The sequence below is a fragment of the Capra hircus genome, chromosome 17 (genome assembly GCF_001704415.2).
Source record: "Capra hircus breed San Clemente chromosome 17, ASM170441v1, whole genome shotgun sequence".
Taxonomy (NCBI): domain Eukaryota; kingdom Metazoa; phylum Chordata; class Mammalia; order Artiodactyla; family Bovidae; genus Capra; species Capra hircus.
In genome coordinates this window covers 30955720-30979197 of record NC_030824.1, presented here as the reverse complement: position 1 = coordinate 30979197, position 23478 = coordinate 30955720, and the positions used below count along the sequence as shown (strand labels likewise).

Below are 23478 nucleotides of genomic sequence, written 5' to 3'. Positions count from 1 at the left end.
TAGATATAGGTTTCTCAAGAGGCAGGTCAGGTGTTCTGGTATTCCCATCTCTTTCAGAATTTTCCAGCTTCTTGTGATCCACACAGTCAAAGGCTTTGGCATAGTCAATAAAGCAGAAATAGATGTTTTTCTGGAACTCTCTTGCTTTCCCAATGATACAGCGAATGTTGGCAATTTGATCTCTGGTTGCTCTGCCTTTTCTAAAACCAGCTTGAACATCAGGGAGTTCATGGTTCACGTATTGCTGAAGCTTGGCTTGGAGAATTTTGAGAATTACTTTACTAGCGTGTGAGATGAGTGCAATTGTGCGGTAGTTTGAACATTCTTTGGCATTGCCTTTCTTTGGGATTGGAATGGCCACTGCTGAGTTTTCCAAATTTGCTGGCATATTGAGTGCAGCACTTTCACAGCATCATCTTTCAGGACTGGAAATAGCTCAACTGGAATTCCATCACCTCCACTAGCTTTGTTTGTAGTGATGCTTTCTAAGGCCCACTTGACTTCACATTCCAGGATGTCTGGCTATAGGTGAGTGATCACACCATCGTGATTATCTTGGTCATGAAGGTCTTTTATGTACAGTTCTTCCATGTATTCTTGCCACCTCTTCTTAATATCTTCTGCTTCTGTTAGGTCCATACCATTTCTGTCCTTTATCGAGCCCATCTTTGCGTGAAATGTTCCCTTGGTGTCTCTAATTTTCTTGAAGAGATCTCTACTCTTTCCCATTCTGTTCTTTTCCTCTATTTCTTTGCATTGATTGCTGAGGAAAGCTTTCTTATCTCTTCTTGCTATTTTTGGAATTCTGCATTCAGATGCTTATATCTTTCCTTTTATCCTTTGCTTTTTGCTTCTCTTCTTTTCACAGCTATTTGTAAGGCCTCCTCAGACAGCCATTTTGCTTTTTTGCATTTCTTTGTCTTGGGGATGGTCTTGATCCCTGTCTCCTATACAATGTCACGAACCTCCATCCATAGTTCATCAGGCACTCTATCTATTAGATCTAGTCCCTTAAATCTATTTCTCACTTCCACTGTATGATCATAAGGGATTTGATTTAGGTCACACCTAAATGGTCTAGTGGTTTTCCCTACTTTCTTCAATTTGAGTCTGAATTTGGCAATAAGGAGTTCATGATCTGAGCCACTGTCAGCTCCCGGTCTTGTTGTTGTCAAAAGCTGGAGGGAAGGGGAAATGGGGAGTGACTGCCAATGGGCATAGGTTTTTCTCTTTAGGGTGATAAAAATAACTGGTATTAGTTAGTGGTGTTAGTTGCACAATTTTTTATGACAAAAAATGGAATTGTTTACTTAGACATGTGGATTTTATGGCATGTGAATTATTATGTCTCATATTCTTTAATGACACAAAACATGACTGCTGCACTGCAGGTCAGTCTATCTAGGTGTAGTGATGAAAAGATTCATTTATTCAAGAGTCTGACATATACAAGCACTCTTATAGACATTTGGGAATATTTCCAAAATATCTGCCTGCCTTTCTCTTCCTTTCCTCTACAATTTATTAGAGCCACTGATGTAGTCTAGCAGAGGAACTGTCAGTCTAGAATGCGAAGTTGGGGATCCATGGTGGTTCAGAGCAGGATGCAAATGGTACCTGTCGGGGGGCTTTCTGAGGGTGGCGTGTTGGGTTCCAGATGGGGTGAGGCGGGCAGGCACAGGTGGAGAAGGGAGTGTTAGCAGTGTGATGCTGGTGATAGACAGGAAGACTGATCAAATAAGCACGTACATAAAGAGCATGGGAGCCAGGTTCTCCTCAGCAGGAAAGAGTCACACATTTGGAAAGGGAGAAAACTACAGTGAGCCTTCTGAAGCGCCGTGTTGTCTAGGAAAGCTGTGTGGCAGTGGCACCTCAATAGTATGGGGAACGCCCTGCACCCAGATCATGGTTTCTAAGTACTGTTTTCCACTAGAAGGATCTACAACCCTGGCATAATCCACTTCTTGAAGGAGAGGATATAACATGAGTGTGGGGAAGGGAAAGACACATCTGGAACAACTCTATGACAAAAATTAAAGAAGTGCTCAAAGAATGATTGGGGGCATGAAAAGGACAGCAGAACGCCAGATTAAAAGGGCTGCAGAGAGTCAAGTCTAGGACAATTTGAGCATCAGAATGAGCATCAGGGACGATAACCTAGTGAATAAAACAGGAAAACATGAGTGTATCCTAATGTTAACTGATTAATTAAAGTTTGACACGGATGAGATTTTTACAGAATTTCAAAGTGTTTTCCCATAAAACACTCATAACAAACAGGAAAAGTAATTTTACAAGAGGGAAGCCTGATAGATACCACTGATCAGGGACTTAAGAGAACCTCACCCGTAACAGGACAAGTCATACCACTGCCATTCTGAGTTAGTCCTGTCAAAAGATGCAGAACCTAGATCTACAAGAGGAAACATGAGATAAACCCATCTGCCAGTGTTCTTCAGAAGGATCAAAGCTGAGCGAAAGTTGCAAGAAGATTGAGAAATTGTTCCAGATTGAAGGGGACTGAAGAAATAAGAAAACAAAAGTGTGATTCTGACCTGAATCATTTTGGGACAATTGGCAAAATCTGAATGGTGTCTGAGAATTAGGTAGTAGTAATACAAATGTTAATTTTCTGATTTCCTCAAACCCCCACACCAGGTATATTGGGAAATAATTGACATGTGTTACTGTATAAATTTAAGGGGATAGAGCATGGTGGCTTGGTTAACACACTTTGTGAAATGATTGCTACAATAGGTTTAGTTAACATCCATCATTTCATATGGATACAATGGAAAGAAAAGAAAACCATTTCTGCTGTGATGAGAACGCTTAAGATCAGTTTGTGTTCCTCATACATCAGTGTTAACTGTCGTCGTCATGTTGTACATCACACCCCTAGTAGTATGTACTTATCTTACAACTAAAAGTTTGCACCTTTTGACCGCGTTCATCCAGTTTCTCTTTCCCTTGTGCCCTGCATTTGGTAACCATAAATCCGAACTCTTTTTTTCCTTTGAATTTGATGAGTTTTGTTTTTTACTGTTTTGAGATTCCACAAACAAGTGAGATCATACAGTATTTGTCTCTGTCTGACTTATATCACTTAGTATAATACCCTTAAGCTTCATCCATCTTGTCACAAGTGGTAGGATTTCCTTGTTGTTGTTGTTGTTTTTAATGACTGAGTAAAATGCATTATTATGGATATTCATTGGAAGGACTGATACTGAAGCTGAAAGGCCAGTACTTTGGCCACCTGACGTGAAGAACTGACTCATTGGAAAAGATCCTGACTCTGGGAAAGACTGAAGGTGGGAGGAGAAGGGGACGACAGAAGATGAGATTGTTGGATGGCATCACAGACTCAATGGACATGAGTTTGAGTAATCTCCAGGAGTTGGTGATGGACAGGGAGGCCTGGTGTGCTGTAGTCCATGCAATCACAAAGAGTTGGAGGTGACTGAGAGAATGAACTGAACTGAACTGAACTGAATATGCATTATATATGTGTATATCACAACATCTTTATCCATTTATCCACTGACAGACACTTGGGTTGTTTCCTTGGCTATTATAAATAATGCTGCTGTAAACATTGGGGTGCAAGCATCTTTTCAATTTAGTGTTTTTGTTCCATTTAGATATACTTCCAGAAGTGGAATTGCCAGAGCTTATGGCAGTTCTGTTTTTAATTATTTTGAGGATCCTCTATACTTGTTTCCATAGTGGCTACACCAATTCACGTTCCTGCCAACAGTGTTCAAGAGTTCCCTTTACTCTACATCCTCACCAACGTTCGTTATTTCTTGTCTTTTTGATGATGGCCATTTTGACAGGTGGGGGGTGATATCTTACTGTAGTTTTAATTTGCATTTCCCTAATGATTAGTGATGTTGAATATCTTCTCATGTGTGTCTTGGCCATTCATGTATCTCTAAAGGAGAAAATGTTTAGATCCTGTGCCCATTTAAAAATTGGCATATTTTTTTATTTTGCTATTGAATTTTTAATGTATTTTGGATATTAGCCCTTTATCAGATATCTGGTTTGCAAATATTTTTCCCCATTACATAAATTGTGTTTTCACTTCATTGATGGTTTCCTTTGCAGTACAAAAGCTTTTTAATTTGATGTAGTCCTACTTGTTTATTTTTTATTTTGTTGCTTATCTTGGTTTTGTTGCTTAATTTCCTCTAATTTTGATGATTATATTGAAGTTATATAGAATGTCTTTGTTTGCAGGAATTACACATGTAAGTATTGAGTTAGCCAAAAAGCTTTTTCGCAGTTTTCATAACATCTTATAAACTGAAGGAACTTTTGGGCCAACCCTATAGTTGGGAATAATGGGTATTATGTCAATAATGTACTTTCAATTTGCTTAGGAAAAGAAGCCTTTATAGTGTGCCTCCATCTTTCTATAAGCTTGAATTTATTTAAAAAGAAAAAGACCTGAGCCTTAGGGGTCTACTTAACATAATTAAAAGAATGTAGCACTAAGAATATTTGCATTATTTGAGGATAGTTGTGTGTGCAAGTGTCTGTGTGTGTGTGTATGTGTGTGTGTGTGTGTGTGTGAGTGTTTGCTGCCATTGTGCGTTTGTAACTAACATCAAATCATTACTGATGGCCTGACATTCATACTTCAGACCTTTCAGGAGCCAAAACTTCTGCTCTTTCATCAGCTCTTGACTTTTGTGGCTCATTTGTAATTTCCATTATAGTGTGTGTAAATTTCCATAGTTGATGTGGCAATTGTATGTATAAGATCTCTAAAGTCTTTGACTTACAATTAATTTTTAATTTTCTATTGTTCCTGGGAATGTGATTCAGGGCCATAGGACTGTCTGAATTTAAAACAGATTATAAAATATTTTAGCACTTGAATGAAGACTAAGGACATGCAGGGAGTTTTCTTTTCTAAGCTCTTCTATGTCATTCCTTCTGTAACATATTAGTTTTAGGGAAATGTGGCACATTTGCATGAAATGGTTTTCCTAGGAATCATGACTCAAGCTCGTGGAAACAGTAAACAATGCCTATTCCAGACATGCTAACCAGTGGCTCTCTTTCCCTTTACCCTTTACTGAAATTGTCCCTGGCAATTACTCTGTAGTCGTGAATAAGAAAACTCAGACACAGGAGAGCGCAGGATCCATGCCTGCACACCTGCCCTGGTGGGAGGGAAGCAGCTACAGAAGGGTCAGGCCTTAAAGTAACTCAGCTCTGATCCCTTCCCTGCTCATCCATCACAGAGCCCCCAAGCCAGCCATACTTCAGGAGGGTAATGGGCCTGGGAGGCGGTGATGAAGGAGGCACTTCTGGGTTCTTTAAGGAGTCCCAAAATGGGAGGAGGAGAACCTGCTGCACTAACAGTTTATTAATAAGTATATTCTACCAGCTTCCATCAGATAAGTCAAATACAATGTGCTACCAAAGGAGGAAAACAGTTAAAAAAACAAACAAACAAAAAAACTAAGATCATGGCATCCGGTCCCAGTGCTTCACAGCAAATAGATGGGGCAAAAGTGGAAACAGTGACAGGTTTTATTTTCTTGGGCTACAAAGTCACTGCAGATGGTGACTGAAGCCACAAAATTAAAAGACACTTGCTCCTTGAAAGAAAAGCTCTAACAAACGTAGACAGCATATTAAAAATCAGGGACATCACTTTGCCAACAAAGGTCTATCTAAGTTTTTCCAGTAGTCATGTATGGATGTGAGAGTTGGACCATAGAGAAGGCTGAGGGCCAAAGAACTGATGCTTTTGAAGTGTGGTGCTGGAGAAGACTCCTGAGAGTCGCTTGGACAGCAAGAAGATCAAACCAGTCAATCCTAAAGGAAATCCACCCTGAATATGCACTGGAAGGACTGATGCTGAAGCTGAAGCTCCAACACTTTGGCTGCCTGATGCAAGGAGCTGACTCATTAGAAAAGACCCTGATCCTGGGAAATATTGCAGGCAGGAGGAGAAGGAGATGACAGAGGACGAGATGGTTGGATGGCATCATTGACTCAATGAACATGAGTTTGAGCAAGCTCTGGGAGTTGGTGACGGACAGGGAGGCCTGGCATGCTACAGTCCATGGGGTCACAAACTGTCTGACATAACTTAGTGACTGAGCAACAACAAGAGGTGAAGGAAGTCTTCAGAGAAGCGGTGTTGTCAAGGAGTAGCTGCCATTTGTCTCTGAAGGAGAGGGTGGTCACAGGGAGAAGGAAAAGTGGGGGACACGGCCAGAGGTCTGGAGGTGAGTCCTCCCCTGGGCTGGTGTAGGTGGGGGTGGCTGGGAGGACAGGGGTCTCAGAGCGAACAAAATGGCCAGTGAGAGGGGCCTGGGGGCCCCGAGGGCAGAGCATTAAAAGGAGAAACAGACAGCGACCGCTTCTCTGTGTGTGCTGGACTTGTAGAGTGGACCTCCGACCTACTAGCAGTGGGGTGTCTGGGGGCAGGCTTGCAAGAGGGTGACAGGGTCTCTATGGCTGTGGAGAAGAAGGAGGGGTCTGGTGGGCCCCGAGCTGCCCGCTCCCCCTCCACTCAGCTCTGCTCAGTGCTGCCTCTCCTCCTGTCCCCAACTCCCACAAGTTCTAGAACCCACCTGTCTTTAGTTGTCTTCAAGTTACTTCCCTAGCGTTGGACTTGCAAGGAGTGAGGGTCGCACAGATCAGCCCTGAACCTTGATCTGAAGAACTGAGGAAGCTGGAAGACTCAGGGTCTAGGAAGGGAGCTTTGCAGTGGCCAAGAGGCCCTGGGCGCCTAGTGGGGAGGGGTTTGGGGGTAAGAAGTCCCAACTTTCTTCCAAATGAGTGTTAGTTGCTCAGTCACGTTGGACTCTTCGACCCCATGGACTGGAGCCCTCCAGCGTCCTCTATCCCTGAAATTCCCCAGGCAAGAGCATCAGAGTGGGTTGCCATTTCCTTCTCCAGGGCATCTTCCCAATGAGGGATTGAACCTAGGTCTCCTGCATTGGCAGCCTGGTCCTTTACCATCTGAACTACCAGGGAAGCCCATGGTGAGTCCTTATCCTATGAACCTCTTGTCTTTGCCCCTAGACCTGGCCCTTTACCGTGCGAAAGCAGTCCTCAGATAATATTCTAGTTTAGGGGTGTTGGATCAGGAAAGGAGAATGAAGCCAGGATCTCTGTTGTGGCACATTGTCCAAAGTCAGAGTCTGCCATCACCAAGCTGGCATTTCCCTGAGTTCCCGAGGTCTCAAACCGAGCTGGCATGTCTGGCGGGAGAACTCAAGGCCTGGCTCACCCCCAGCTTCCCAGAATCTGGCCTGTTCGGCTTAGAAGGATGCCAGGAGCAGTCATGGTACCCTGGCAAAGTGATCAACAACCTTCCTAGATAAGTGTCCACCTGGGAAGGTAGTTCCCTGGAGGAGTGGAGGGGCAGAGTCTTGAAACTTCTCAGGATGCCAGCTCAGGGCTTGGAGGCCTTAGCTTTTCAAACTCTGTGGCTAGAAATCACCACAATCACAACAGAAGTAGATGAGTCTCAAGCATCTGAAAACTGGTAGCCTTATTTCTAACATCCTTCCAGTGTGAGGACCAACCAATCTGTTCCTGTTTCAGGCAACCCAATCCTTCTATTATGGACGCGGAAGGAAGCTCCAGTCGTGGTTTTATTGCCTGGCACATGGGGGATTATGAAGACACCAGCCAAAGAAACTCCAAACGGGCCGTCCTCCTCCGACAGAGCAAGGCAGCCCTGCCCATAGGGTCCAGACCGCCGAAGCCGCCGAAGCTGCCGAAGCTACCGAAAAAGGAGGAGGTACGGATCCTTATGGAGAGGGAAATGGCAACCCACTCCAGTACTCTTGCCTGGAGAATTCCATGGATAGGGGGAGCCTGGTGGGCTATAGTCCACAGGATCGCAAAGAGTTGGCCACAACTGTGAGACTAACTTTCACTTTTCACTTTCACAGATCTTTAGCTTTTCTGAGTCATCCTGGAAAAGGCTGAGCTATTTTAACATATGACTTAGAGAGTGCTGTTTATAGCAATGGGCTTCCTTGGTGGCTCAAATGGTAAAGAATCCGCCTGCCAATGCAGGCGACCTGGGTTCAATTTCTGGCTTGAGAAGATCCTCTGGAGAAGGCAACGGCCTCCTGCTCCAGTATTCTTTCCTGGACAGAGGAGCCTGGTGGGCTATAGCCCATGGGGTCGTAAAGAGTCAGACACGACTGAGTGACTAACACTTTCACTTTCTTTATTACTTTTCATTTAATAGTAACACTACAAATAATCCATTTTATCATTCTTTTCAACCTATCAAAATGTTTTGTAATTCATATTGGATTTCCACAGTGATGTCTATATAGGTGAGTATTATTCCAATTTTACACAGGAGGTGTGTGGCTTAGTCCTTAGAACCACTTATATACCCTATAGTTTAACCTAAAGAGCATAGCCATATGCTTGGCTTCCAACACCTGAGAAAACTCTCAGTCTGTTAAATGAGGTCAATCTAGAACCAATCCTTAAAACCCCATAGACTGATCAACAGAGTAAGGATATCCCAGGTCAAATTCAAGGTTTTCTCCCCTTTAATGTCCGAATGTTGAACAAGTTGCATGATTTCCCAGTGTGGGTTTTTTCATTCCTAAAATGGGGATGTTTTTATCTGTCCTGAATATTTTGTAGAGTTACCGTGAGAGTCAAGTGGAGAGTATGTAAGCATATATTCAAATGAACAACCATTTCCTGAGGTCCTTCTGCATAACCTCACAGCAAGTCCTCTCTGTAGTCATCCAGCATTTCAATATTGAGCGTGACAGGAAGCTTCCCTGGTATAAAACGACCACACTAGCTCAGATGCACTGCAACTCCTGTTCTCTCCTAGGAGAGAGGCTCCTTGCCACTGCCCTAGAATACTGCTTTGCCTCTGGCTCAGAGATCTGTTCATCAGGAGTTGTCTGTGTGACAATTAATTATATATCCACCTGAAACACTCTGTGAGGAACCGAGGAAGTCCTCCGTAGGTCCTGACCCAGGGATGTTCTGAATTGAAGAAGGGAGCATTTGGCTGCTGACATTCCTAGGTGGTCGGAATTTTGAGCTGGGTCCAAGTGAGATTTATTGCAGTGTGTGTGAAGAAGGCTTTAATTCGTTGTTTTCTACCAGTGAATTAATTTTGTGTAGAACTAGCGTGATCATGGAATGATCCCAAATGCATCCTACTAAATCCAACTGAGATGCTTTTATGCATTAAAAAAAAAATCTGTTGAAAGACTGACTTTGGAATGATTTCAAACTTACAGAAGAGGTGCAAGAACAGTACAAAGTGAACTGATACATTCCTCACCCAGAAACATTGGTTGGTAATTTTATTTGTTCTAATGCTTTCTTTCTACACACACATACTTTTGTTTTTACTGAACCATTTGAAGGTAAATTGCAGACATGGTTTTGCTTTACCTCTGAAGATTTCAGGGTGTATTTCCTAAGAATAAGGGGGTTCTCACACATAGCCATGGTACAATGATAAGGTATAGCAAATTTAGCACTGATACAGTGTTACCTAATCCGCAGTTCATAAGCAAATTTTATTAGTTGACCCAACAGTACTCTTTGTCATGTTCCCTGACGCAACATTTGATTCAGGATTAGCTCTTATATTTAGTTCTCAAGCCTCACAGTCTCCTTCAGTTAGGGACAGCTCCTCAGCCTTGGTCTTTCATGACACTGATGTTCTTGAAGGATTCAGACCAGTTCTGTGGAATTCCTCTTAATTCAGGTATATCTGGTATTTTCTTCAGGGATATGTTTCAGGCAGGAATCCTGAGGTGAGTGTTCCTGTCATCTGCAGGGTATCACATCACAGAGTACTTGACTCATCGTTGGTGATGGAAACTGATCACTTGGTTAAACCTCTTCCCTTCCAGAGATAAACAAAATATTACATCATTCAAAATAATATTTTTTATCAGCCATGCTTTTTTGTAAGTTCCAGAGATACCTTAGAGAATTTTTCCCCAAGCCCTTTCTTTGGATGATCCCCCAGGTTTCTTGTGGGTGATACTTCAGTAAGTATTCAAGCCCTCTCCCCACTTGGCATAAATTCTCTTCAGGGAAAATAAGTCGGAGCAAATTATAAATTCAAGAGCTTCCAAAGAAAACCTCACAGCAGCTCCTGTTGCCATGCTCACCTGGGATGCAGCCCACTTGCCACCCATATGGTGTGAGAACCAGGACTATGCGCTGGAAGCAGCCTTGGAAAAACAGAACTTTGTCAATAGTACTGGGAGACTCGGAGGACATTTCAAACACAAAAACCTATACACAATATCACGATGCTTTCTTATCAAGATAGATAGCTGAAAATGGGGACATTTTATATTCATGTTCTAAAGTTTGGATTTATACCTATAAACCCAAGTACAGAGATTAATTTTTAAATGTTTCTAAAAGTGCAATTCTTGATATTTAACAGTATGTACCATTCATGTATATAATAGCCAAAATGCTTGTACGAATATTTTTGGAAATCAGTTGCACAAATTTCTGAACTATCTCTTCCATGCTATGCTGTGCTAAGTTGCTTAAGTTACTGGAGCAACTTCAGTCGAGTTGCGACCCATGGACTGTAGCCTGCCAGGCTCCTCTGTCCATGGAATTCTCCAGGCAAGAATACTGGAGTGGGCTGCCATTTCCTTCTCCAGGGGATCAAATTATCCTCTCTAATGTCACCTGCTTTGCAGGTGGGTTCTTTACCACTAGCGCCACCTACATTTCCCCAAATTTCTTCTTTTAAATCACAAAATATCTCTCAAGCCCTACCATCTATTACATTCATTGTTTTCCCTTCTTGCTTTTTGGTTGACATTATTTTCTCCACATAAATAATAGCTACTTAAGTGTTGTGAAACTTCTGTGTATATGACAGACACTTTCAACACTGTCATCCATTTCTATGTCATTTCTTTGCAAATATCTTCATTGCTCCTCTTCCCTCCAAACACAGACATAATCTCAGGGATTGGTACATTCTTTCCCTTGCCAGTCACTCACACTGGATGTGGGAGTAGTGATTTTCAAATTTTAATATGCATATGCGTCATCTGGGGTCTTCCCAGGTGGCTCAGATGGGAAAGAATCCACCTGCAATGCAGGAGACCTGGGTTTGACCCTTGGGTTGGGAAGATGCCCTGGAGGAGGGCATGGCAATCCACTCCAGTCTTGTCTGGAGAATCCTCATGGACAGAGGAGCCTGAAGGGCTACAGTCCATGGAGTTGCAGAGTTGGACACGGCTGAGTGACTAAGCACAACACACACACACACACACACACACACACACACACACATCTTCTGGAGATCACAGTAAGGTGCAGATTCTGATTCGGTCTGTCTGGGATGGGGCTTGAGATTCTTCACATCCAGGGACCCTGAGGTGCTGGAGGATTCACCACCCCAAGCTGCATTTTGAGTCACAACAGGAGTGGGGGACCAGGATGAAGGATTAACAGGGCTCAGGCAGCGATCCGCTAGTGCCTTTGGGAAGGGCATGTAGTCCGACTTTGCAGGCAGCTGGTTATTCAGCTGCCTCCAAAGTCGGGGCTGGGAGTCGGTGCTCAGTGGTGAGGCCAGAGGAGGGGGACCAGGTGCTGAGCGGCTTGGATTTTCCTGGACCAACTTTCTTTCTAAATTAATTTTTATTGGAGTATAGTTGCTTTACAATGTTGTGTTAGTTTCTGCTGTACAGCAAAGTGAACCAGTCCTACATATACTTCTATCGCCTCTGTTTTGGACTCCCTTCCCATTTAGGTCACCACAGAGCACTGAGTAGACTTCCCTGAGCTATACAGTAGGTTCTCATTAGTTATCTATTTTATACACAGTATCAATAAGTCAATCCTAATCACCCCATTTATCCTACTCCCTATTTCCCTCTGGGCATCTGTAAGTTTGTTCTTTACGTCTGTGTCTCTATTTCTGCTTTGCAAATAAGTTCATCTGTGCCATTTTCCTAGATTCCACATATAAGCAATATTTTATGACATTTGTTTTTCTCTTTCTGACGTATCTACTCTGTATGACAATCTCTAGGTCCACCCATATCTCTGCAAACGGCACTGTTTCATTCATTTTTATAGCTGAGTAAAATTCCACTTTATATATGTACCATGTCTTCTTTATCCATTCCTCTATTGAGGGACATTTAGGTTGCTCTCATATCCTGGCTATTGTAAATAGTGCTGCTATAAACATTGGGGTGCATGTACCTTTTTTAATTGTGTTTTTTTTCTGGATATATGCCCAAGAATGGGATTGCTGGATCATATAGTAATTCTATTTTTAGTATTTTAAGGAGCCTCCATCCTGTTCTCCATAGTGGCTGCACTGATTTAAATTCCCACCAACAGTGTAGGAGGGATCACTTTTGTCCACATCCCCTCCAGCATTTATTGTTTGTAGAATATTCTTGATGATGGTCATTCTGGTCAGTGGGAGGTGATACCTCCTTGTAGTTTTGATTTGCATTTCTCTAAAAACAGAAGTGACAGGGTTAAGCTTCCATTTTGGGGGAGGTTATTTAGAAGTCAGCCTGGAAGGGGATTGCTGAGAGGGAGGTGCATTTGGAGGGTATTTTGGTAACCCAGTTGAGAAATCAGGAGGGATTAAAAGAAGGCAAAGGGGAAGGAGAAAAGCTGATTCATTGGGACCCAAAGAAAAAAAGTTCAGCAGCTCTGGTTACTGACTGGACATGGGGAAAGATCTCAGTAACTATGGGAGAAGGCAGTGGAGGCCAACCGACCTTATGAGATGAAGTGTGGAGGCAGGGGCAGTAAGGAGAGAGCAGGAAGCAAAGAAGTGAATGCCAAGGAAGCCTCTCTAGAAAATGCTGTTGTCAAGGAAGGAGAAATTGAGGGTGAGAAAGGGGGACAGGGGGCTCGGTAGACTGAGAACTTGCGGGTCCGGAAAGGGCTGATGACTGATGGCTGGAGGTTGCAAGAACACAGTGGGCAAGACTCAGTGTGGGGATTAATCCCCACTCTTACACCACAAATGGGGTGATACCTCCTCCCCTGCCATCTCAGAGGCTGTCCTAACTTGGGCTCTGCCTGCTCTCCAGCACCCACTTTGCAGCACATATTGAGTCTATGTGAATTGCTTCTCAACCCTCCAGGGGAAACTGTGAAGTCTGTACTGTTCGCTATGTTAAAGATCTTTGCTTCAAAGTAGCCATCTATAACCCTGTGGGAGGATATTCTGACTCCCAGCTGCATTGTTGGGTCCTCATGTATGTCATTGGGCCAATATCTTAGAAAAAGAACCAATAGGATGGATGGATGAAGGGACAAATGGATGGATGGATAAAAAGAGAGACAGACAGATAGCTTTCTTTTAAGGAACTGGCTCACGTGGTTGTGAAGGCTGGCAGATCCCACATCTACCTGTAAACCAGGAGGCTGGAGACCCAGGCAATTGTGTGAAGGTTGCTGGAAGGCAGAATTCCCTCTTCCTCAGGGATCTCGGTCTGTTTCCTCTGAAGTCCTCCCATTGACTGGATGAGCCTCCCCTCACGTTATGGAGGATTACCCGTTTTACTCAAAGCCGATGCATCTCAGTGTTGCTCCCATGAAATGCCTTCACATTAACATCACACTGGTGTGACACCAGACATCTGGGTGGTGGTGGTTGTTGTTCAGTTGCCCAGTCATGTCCAGCTCTTTGCGACCCCATGGACTGCAGCTCGCCAGGCCTCCCTGTACTTCAGCATCTCCCAGAGTTTGCCCAAGTTCATGTCATTGGATCGGTGATGCTGTCCAGCCATTTCATCCTCTGATACCTTCCTCTCCTCCAGCCCTCAATTTTTCCCAGAATCAGGGACTTTTCCAATGAGTCGTCTGTTCACATCAGATGACCAAAATACTGGAGCTTCAATTTCACCATCAGTCCTTTCAGTGAGTATTCAGGGTTGATCTCCCTTAAGATTGACTGGTGTGATCTTGTTGTCCAAGGGACTTTCAGGAGTCTTCTCTAGCACACTTCGAAGCCATCAGTTCTTAGGCACTCGGCCTTCTTTATGGTCAGACTCTCACAACCTTACATGACCACTGGGAAGACCATAGCCCTGACTATATGGACCTTTGTTGGCAGAGTAATATCTCTGCTTTTCAATACACTGTCTAGGTTTGTCATCTCTTTCCTGTCAAGAAGCAATCATTTTCTGATTTCATGGCTGCAGTCACCATCCGCAATGATTTTAGAGTCCAAGAAGAAGAAATCTTATCACCTTTCCCCCTTCTATTTGCCATGAAGTAATGGGGCCTGATGCCATGATCTTAGTCTTTTTTAATACTTAGTCTTAAGCTGGCTCTTTCACTCTCCTTCACCTTCATCAAGAGGCTCTTTAGTTCCTCTTTGCTTTCTGCCATTAAAGTGGTATCATCTGTGTATCTGAGGTTGTTGCTTTCTGCCATTAAAGTGGTATCATCTGTGTATCTCCCACCTATCTTGATTGTGGCTTGTAACTCACCCAGCTCGACATTTTTCATGGTGTGCTCAGAGTATAGGCTAAACAAACAGGGTGACAGCAGACAGCCCTGTCATACTCCTTTCTCGATCTTGAACCAATCAGTTGTTCCCTACAGGGTTCTTAACTGTTGCTTCTTGACCTGCATATAGGTTTCTCAGGAGACAGGTAAGATTGTCTGGCAATTCCCATCTCTCTAAGAGCTTTTCACAGTTTGTCATGATCCATACAGTCAAAGGCTTTAGTGTAGTCGATGAAACAGAGATGCTTTTTCTGAAATTCCCTTGCTTTCTTTATAATCCAGTGAATGTTGGCAATTTGATCTCAAGTTCCTCCTCCTTTTATAAACCCAGATTGTACATCTGGAAATTTTTGGTTTGCATAGTGCTGAAGCTTAAAACTCAACATTCAGATAATGAAGATCATGGCATTCCAGTCCCATCACTTCATGGCAAATAGATGGGGAAACAATGGAAACAGTAAGAGACTTTATTTTGGGAGGTTCCAAAATCACTGCATCTGGTGACTGCAGCCATGAAATTAAAACATGCTTGCTCCTTGGAAGAAAAGTTACGACCAACCTAGACAGCATATCAAAAAGCAGAGACATTACTTTGCAGACAGAGGTCCATCTAGTCCAAATTATGGTTTTTCCAGTAGTTATGTATGGATGTGAGAGTTGGACTAAAGAGAAAGCTGAGCGCCAAATAATTGATGCTTTTGAACTGTGGTGTTGGAGAAGACTCTTGAGAGTCCCTTGGACTGCAAGGATATCCAACCAGTCCATCCTAAAGGAAATCAGTCCTGAATATTCATTGGAAGGACTGATGCTGAAGCTGAAACTCCAATACTTTAGCCACCTGATGTGAAGAACCAACTTATTTGGAAAGACCCTGATGCTGGGAAAGATTGAAAGCAGGAGAAGGGGACAACAGAGGGTGAGATGGTTGGATGGCATCACCAACGGGATGGACATGAGTTTGAGTAGGCTCCAGGAGTTAGTCATGGACAGGGAAGCCTGGTGTGCTGCAGTCCACGGGGTCACAGAGTTGGACAAGACTGAGTGACTGCACTGGGTGAATGAAGCCTAGTAGGCAAGATTTTAAGCATGACCTTACTAGCATGGCAGATGAGTGCAATTGTCTGACGGTTAGGACATTCTTTAGTACCACCCTTCTTGGGAATTGGGATGAGGATTGACCTTTTCCAGTGGCCACTGCTGGGTCTTCCAGATTTATGACATAACGGATGCAAAACTCAGATATGTGGGTACTGGGACCTAATCAAGGAGACATACAAGATTAACAATCCCAGTACCCACATCATCCAAGTGTGAGGATTCAATGAGGTGATATATATCACGCATCCGATAGAACCAAGAAGCAGTGTGTTGTGTATGTGTGTGTAAGTGCTTCATCAATGGCATGATTTTAAAGGGAACAAGAGAAACACTAAAAATTTTCTTTTAATCCAAAAAGGAGTTAGCAGTACCAAACATTAGCTCCTTCCTATAGTCTTTAAAAAGTTGGATTAAAACTCAACATTCAAAAAAATAAGATTGCAGCATCTGGTCCCATCACTTCATGGCAAATAGATGAGGAAACAATGGAAACAGTGACAGACTTTATTGTTTTTGGGCTCCAAAATCACTGCAGATGGTGACTGCAGCCATGATATTAAAAGATGCTTGCTCCTAAGAAGAAAAGCTATAACAAACCTAGACAGCATATCAAAAAGCAGAGACATTACTTTGCAGACAGAGGTCCATCTAGTCCAAGTTATGGTTTTTCCAGTAGTCATGTATGGACGTGAGAGTTGGGCTATAAAGAAAGCTGAGCACCAAAGAATTGATGCTTTTGAACTATGGTGTTGGAGAAGACTCTTGAGAGTCCCTTGGACTGCAAGATCAAACCAGTTAATCCTAAAGGAAATCAGTCCTGAATATTCATTGGAAGGACTGATGCTGAAGCTCCAATACTTTGGTCACCTGATGCAAAGAACTGACTCATTTGAAAAGACCCTAATGCTGAGAAAGATTGAAGATAGGAGAAGGGGACAACAGAGGATGAGATGGTTGGATGGCATCACCATCTCGATGGACACGAGTTTGAGTAAGTACCGAGAACTGGTGAAGGACAGGGAAGCCTGGTGTGCTGCAGTCAGTCCATGGGGTTGCAAAGAATCGGACATGACTGAGGACTGAACTATAGTCTTAAAATGACATGATTCAATGCGGTCTTACATTGCTACAAAAGTTACACTCATCAGCATGTTCTTCTTGAGGCTGTATGCATCAGTGATGGATTTCATAGTAAATGTTTTGTAATGCCCTTTATTCTCCTAAAATAAAATGCATAATTTTCATCAACAGAATAACTTACGTACCCACGTAATTTATGACAAACCACTATAATGTCCTAGTGGTACTATTTTACAACTTATATTAATATATAGTTTAATACATAAATATTGGGGCACTAGTAATTTAGAAAATATAATCAACAAAGCAGACACTTGCTTCCGAATGGAATCTCCGTGAAGGCAACAGCTCTAAGCAGAGATGATCAGAAGACTGTGTTGATGACAAACTCCATGATTAACACAGCTACTGGTAATATGGTTTTCCAAATGTATGTCAGTTCTTATTAACATCCTAAACCTTACAAAGTAAAATCTTGCCTCAGTTTATACAACAGTGGCATTCCTGGAAAATTACGTATATATTAAGATCACGAGAGAAGTATGTTGTGCATTTATGTAAAGCAGCAGGATATCAAGTCACACAGGATAACTCCTTATTCCGTGGTGTCCAGCATGTGACGAGATTTTCTCTATCCCTGGGAGATTTGCTCTGCTCCCACCCTCTCTGTGCCTGGAACTCTCTCCCATTACATGCTCACCAAACACCCCTGCTGAGAGTCACTAACATTTAGAGTGGGTTTGTTTCAGCGTGAATTACTGGAAATGAGATGTCTAAGTCTGATTAAACAGACAAATCATAGGCAGTACCAAGAAAGTGTTCAAGATAAATTCAAAAGGTTTATTGCACCAGATGCCACAGAAAAATGGATCAAAGTAATATGTGAACAAGTTTTAAGAAAAAAGACTTCCATACATTGATACTGATATCTATTTCACTGATCAAAAACAAAGTCCTATCAATTTGTAATGGAACTTCAATAATAACAAATCAACCCTGGAATTTTCTCCTTTTAAAACACCACTTAAATTTAAGCATATTGCAGTCTTGCTTCCAAGATTTATGGTTCACCAAATGTGGACATTTAAAAATTAACATTCAGAGGGGGCTGCTTGATTTAGGCAAATATTATATTAAAAGGTTCCTGCCCCCAAAGCACAATAGAAAACAAATGGTTCACATTTACCAAGAAGCTCAAGACTTTTTCAATTTATTGGTGAAAGTATGCATGAACAAAATACTTTCAAAAGCACATGTAAGTGGAAAAATCCAGATATTTAAAAGAACTGTAGGGTCACTTTATATTCTTTATTTTTATGTACAACCAACTCCAGTGAGGAACCTAAAAAGCTACATACTGAATTTTATAAAATCTCAGGACCTAATTAGAAGAGCCAAAACAAGAGTTTAGTATCGTTTAGCAGGCAGGGATTTTCCTCCCTCGAAAAAAGTTAACTTTGAAAAATATGATAAGTTTAAAAAGTTGCGATGTGTAAACGGCAGTTCCATGGGATGTGAAAAGTTTATCGTTACTTTCATTAAAAAACAGCACACTTCAGAAAAATGGATTGGAGCCTGTACAAAAAGCTATTTAACACTGATAAAAATAAAATACTTTGGAATTATGCACAAGTATGGAAGCTACATTTTAAGTTTTCATTGTCATATTTAAACGTACACAAGTATCTTTACATTCATATCACTCGCCAATCTACGAAAAATTAAGCCTCGACATGCTGGAGGAAGGCCCGCATGGCAACGCTGGCGCACACCTGCTCCGTCAGCCTCCCATTCGCCTGGACAAGCAAGATGCTACAAAAAGGTACACTCAACAGGTAAGACGTCAAAGTTGAAGAAACCCTAAAGGTGGAATCCTGTCAACTGAGGTAGTTTTCTCTATTTGTACATTTTTTTAAAATTTTGTTTTTTTTCTTGAGGTGGGCCTGGGTGAGGGCGGGTCCCTTCCTCACCTCTGTGGCTGAGACAGAACCTGGCCCCAGGGTGGTGTCCGGCGTGTCTCCACCCAGTTCCATGAGATTCTTTTTCCACTTTTGGGAAGAGGTTGCGTTTATGAGAGAACAGGTGGATGTTCTTGAGAGAAGGAGGGTTTACAGAAGAGCAGCAACATTCCTGGTCTGTGGTGCAGGCGGCAGCCGTGAGGGGCAGGCTGCCTGGCGTCCTGAGGGGTCTCCCTCGTCACCTTCTTCTGGGAGAGGGGGGCATGCAGAGGCCAAGCTCGTTTTCTCGGCTGCCAGGGGCTGGGCACATCTTTTCTGCATGAAGCTTAAATTGACCATTTAAAGCTCAGCTTCCCTGGGCTGGGTCTAATTCTCCACAGGCCGCTACCTGCACTGATTTTGCATCTAGTTATTATCTGTAAACCCTGGAGGGTGGCAGGGGAGGGAAAGTGTCCAGAACATGCCAGTGAGAAGGGAGTCAAGAGACTGGGGGATGCTCAAAGCTGGTGCAGAGGGGACGTTGTGACCTCGCTCAGCACGGTGCATCACACGTAAGGGACTCAGATGGGGAGAGGGCGGCCATGCGCCAGGTCCACGACAACCACCACGGTGTCATGGAACCAGGGACTCTAAATATACCCGTCTCATCTCGGACATCAGGCAAAAGGAAAACAGAAAACGTAGATAAAATGGACATCACTTTTATGATGAGAGACATAAATACAAATTAAAGATTTTTAGAGTCTCGAGACCCTCTGCGCTTCACATCCTTAAAAAAGAGAGGGAAGGGGTACCTCCCCGATGGTCCCGTGGTTGGGACTCTGAGCTTTCACTGCCAAGGGCCCAGATTCAGTCTCTGGTTGGGGAACTAAGATCCTACAAGCCAAGAGGAGCAGCCAACAAGCTGAGTGGAGCAGCCAAGGGGGAAAAAAAAAACAACACATGATTTATTAAAAAGAGGGGAAGGCTGTAGTTCTGACCTATCCCTAAGAACCACTCCTAAGAAAGAACACACCTGTTTTTTTCCATTGGTCCTGCTGCTCTGCTCTTTCAAACAAACAACTCACATTTGTCAAAGAATAAAGACAGAGACGTATGTAACTTGGGGTTTGGGGATTTTATCACATAGCAAATCTGAAGACAGAGTATTCTAACTCCTGAAAGGGAAGTCGCTTCATATTCTTAGGTGCAAAAGCTACACGGAAAGGACTGGGATTAATTTTTAAAGAAGATTAGAGCCTGGTTATAATTAAAGTCCTCAAGGTCTGTCGGTGTTAACAGGTGTGCTGTTAACAGGTTAGCCCTGCCTTTTACACCAATTTACTAGTCTTTTCCTTTACCCTGCATGTCAGGACATCACCTGCTTCACAATCAGTAAACTAAAGTTCGTATTAACAGAAAACTCAGCATTTTTAAAAAGCAAACTACGCTCATACAGAAGCAATGCTGCCTTGTGGCAGGTTTTATACTACAGGGCAGTCAATTTCTGGGAAGGTGTTTTGAAAAGGATGTAGGGTTTGGAAGGCACAAAGATGATAGAGTGAAAATTGAGCTCATAGATGGGACTGTTTAGAAATGGTCTGATTCATAAGTCATCCTGAACTGTTGCAAATTTCACTTCCCACCTGGACAGCTGTGCCTTTTAAAGTATAAATAGTCATCTGTATTAACTGTTAGAGGAAGAAGGTGGCTTCAGCTGGAGGGATTTAGCCACAGAAATGCTCTCAAGCTTATAGAAATAACTTTGGTAAACGGCCCCTTTGACAAGGCTGCTGAGAGCTCTGAAGCCTCAGGATGAAGCGAGTGGGGTCGGGCTGTGCCCTCCGCTGCTGTGCACTGTATGTGGATGGGACGAGGATGCTACATTGATTCTCGGGTTTATTGCACCAACAGTCCATCCCTAACCTACCCGTGGCTGCATCTCAAACAAGGGAAATGGGGAAGGCTGGAAGCAGTGGGTCCCTGGAGCTCTGCTCCCCACAGCCAGTCCCCTCATGCTCTCTGCCAGAGGATGACATCAAGGCCACTGGCGCGGAGGCAGTACACGCAGGCTCCACTGTACCACGGTCCCTGGTATCCAGGGTTCCCGTGCTGACCGCCTTCTCAGGACAGCAGGATCGCCTCCTCCAGCTTGGGGAGCGCACGCTTGCACTCTGAGATGTCTCTAGCAGCGATGATGCCTGTGTCGCTCAGGGCCGCTCTCAGGCCCCTGGTCAGTGCTGTGCCCTCAGCGCCCAGGCTGACCCGAGGGTGATGGAAGCCTGCCTGCTCAGGACAACACAGACGCCTGGTGTCAGTGAACCTACGGCTCCCAGCCAGCACCCCAGGAAGCGACGCCCCCGACACAGCACAGCACAGGCAGGACCGCGGCTGTCCACCCTGCTGGCACCTCGCAGTTGCAGGGAGCTGCCTTCCTTCCTCCTCGGGCTGAGAATCCGATTTTCTTCGAGGAGGAGCTGTCCTGAGAATTAGCTTACAAGAGTATCTGGGCGACGTAAGGAGAGTGAGTGCTCGCAATGGCTGTCAGCAGAGGCAGGTCGTTGGACTCTATCCTGAGCATGGAGAGAGGGGAGGTAGTTACATTAAAGTGGCAGGATTTATAGGAATGTCCCACTGCCAGATCCCAGGCCTGCCCAGTGGGCAATCAGAACAGAGTGAAAGAGGCAGGCAGATGGTGAGCCTGTTCCCGAGACCCACCCTGCTGGGGTCCCGGAGCCTTCGATGGTGCAGTGGCAGCTATGTGCATGGGACCAGGGCCTGTATCCCTGCAAGGCCTCTGCACGACATCTCCTCCAGTCAGCACTCCAGGACTGCACCGGCTCCAAGTAAGTCTCTGGGAACCCAAGATAGTGACAATGTCTTCAAAACCCCTGGGCTTTCTTAAATGGCTCACACAACCGAAACCCCCACCCAGCACGCACTCAACACTCAGACACCGAAGCCACTTCCTGAGAATGGAGGTAGAGTCAGTGAGGGTGGGGGAGCACAGGCAGGGGGCTGCTGGGTGTCCTGGAAAGCCAGGGTGGTCTCGGTCCTTGAAACATGTTCTAACGTTGGCCCTTGTTTCCAAAACCTAAAAACTAAAAATAGAACCTAAGAAGGCAGCTGGTATGAGCTTGTGGTATCCTTCCCTGCCTTCTGCAGTGACATTCAGGGTGACAGCAAGTTCCCAGCACTGCAGTGCTGCTGGCCTGAGAGCAGGGGGGCAGTGAGGAAGGGCTAGAAGGGGCCCAATAAGGCACTGGGTGGCCTGAAGCAAGGAGGCAAATCCACCTTCAGGATGGATCCTTCAGGGGTGGGTGTTGATGGTAGGCACCCATCAGCCAGGGGCCAGGCAAGCGTCCTAGAAATAAGAGCTGCACATCCCACATCAGAAATCAGATGAGGCAGGACTACTGTGAGGCTGGTGAAGAGATCTAAGCAAAAACTGAAAAAGTAAATGCCTCAGAAGGGGAGAATATTTTTAAAGTGAAATACGTAAAAAAAAAAAAGTATGGCAGGAAATGCTGAGAGTGGAATAATGCAGTAAGTCACATCCTGGGTCTGACCTGAGAAGTCCAGCAAGAAAGCGAAGGCCTGAGCCTTGAAATAATACAACTTTGACTGGCAAGCCTAATAGAGAATTTGGGGATTGATGTTTTATACACGGTATTTTCTTGCCCCAAACTGGGGGGGGGATCGTCATCACAGGAAAAGGGGGGACAAGGCCCTATTGAGACAATGTTTTGTTACTTCTCTGTGGAAAAATTGAGCAGAGAGTAAAACGCAAGTCAGAATTTCTTCCCCCCAGAGAAATTAGGGCAAACAGTCTCTGGGAGATGATGCAGGACACGGATGACATGCACACCTCCTCTTCTGATGGGCTCACAGGAAAAGGGAGGAGAGTCCGGCCACCTGGGACACGCAGATGGGCCCCAAGTCCAGGAGGGCTGCCTTCCTCACCTCCCCCAGAAATGGCAAGGAGGACACAGCCGCGGTCCGACAGCCCGTGACTCCCACATCCTAGTGAAATGCCTTGAGATGGGCCTCTGGAGGAGGATTACATGTTCCACTTTCAAGGATAAAATAACCCTGGGGGGAAGGCTGACCCTGGACCTCCAGCTGAAAGGTCGGAAAGTCTGTTTCTAGGTGTGAAACTCTGGTGTCCCTGGGGAGTGGCAGGGGCTGGACGGGTCAGGGGGTATCAGCCTAATGATGATAGTCCATAGGACTCACCCCAGCACGACGCTTAGTTCTTTCACGTGCACACGCGTGTGTCCACGAAGATACTCGGACAGCATCTTGCTCTTCAGGTACATCTCCTGCAGTCTGTCCTCCAGGTGCATGACGCACTGCAAAGCCAACCACACTCACGATGAGCTGGGGACTCAGATCTCCACCAGTGACGCAAGAGCTGGAATTCCCTCCATCCTTTCTAAGCACGCAACTGTGATCTCATCTCTGTAAAATATACTTAAGGGATTACAAGCCAGTGCAAACCCTACCATTTGGAGGAATAAGTTTTGTCATCAACAGGGACCTACCTTACGCTACAAAGAACTCTACTCAGTACTCTGTAATAACCTATATAGGCAAAGAATCTGCCTGCCAATGCAGGAGACACAAGAGACTCGGGTTTGATCCCTGGGTCAGGAAGATCTCCTGGAGTGGGAAATGGCACTCCACTTCAGTATTCCAGTTTTCCACTTGCCTGGAAAATTGCATGGACAGAGGAGCCTGGCACATTATAGTCCATGGGGCCACAAAGAGTTGGGCATGACTTAGCACCTGTATATGTATAACTGAATGACTTTGCTGCACACCTCAAACCAATAGCACATTATAAATCAACTAT

The 23478-nt window shown here is 44.2% G+C and overlaps 2 protein-coding genes across 5 annotated transcripts in view; one reads left to right on the top strand and one right to left on the bottom strand.

Annotated features, from left to right (window-relative positions):
* The window catches only part of C17H4orf45 (chromosome 17 C4orf45 homolog), a 135612-nt gene that overhangs the window by 110533 nt on the left and 1601 nt on the right, over nucleotides 1–23478 (top strand). Inside the window, exon 4 of the mRNA XM_018061490.1 lies at nucleotides 7582–7780. Coding sequence (XP_017916979.1) covers nucleotides 7582–7780 — 199 coding nt within the window. The remainder of the gene's footprint in view (nucleotides 1–7581; nucleotides 7781–23478) is intronic.
* Nucleotides 17506–23478, bottom strand: part of FNIP2 (folliculin interacting protein 2) — a 125417-nt gene continuing 119444 nt past the window's right edge. For 2 of the 4 annotated variants that reach the window (XM_018061487.1, XM_013970544.2), the window contains exons 17-18: nucleotides 22860–22975; nucleotides 17506–21196 (exon numbers count right to left, since the gene is read on the bottom strand). In XM_018061487.1, the coding sequence (XP_017916976.1) occupies nucleotides 21118–21196; nucleotides 22860–22975 (195 nt within the window). In that variant the 3' untranslated portion in view covers nucleotides 17506–21117. The remainder of the gene's footprint in view (nucleotides 21197–22859; nucleotides 22976–23478) is intronic. The other 2 variants (XM_018061489.1, XM_018061488.1) reach the window with 1 other exon arrangement.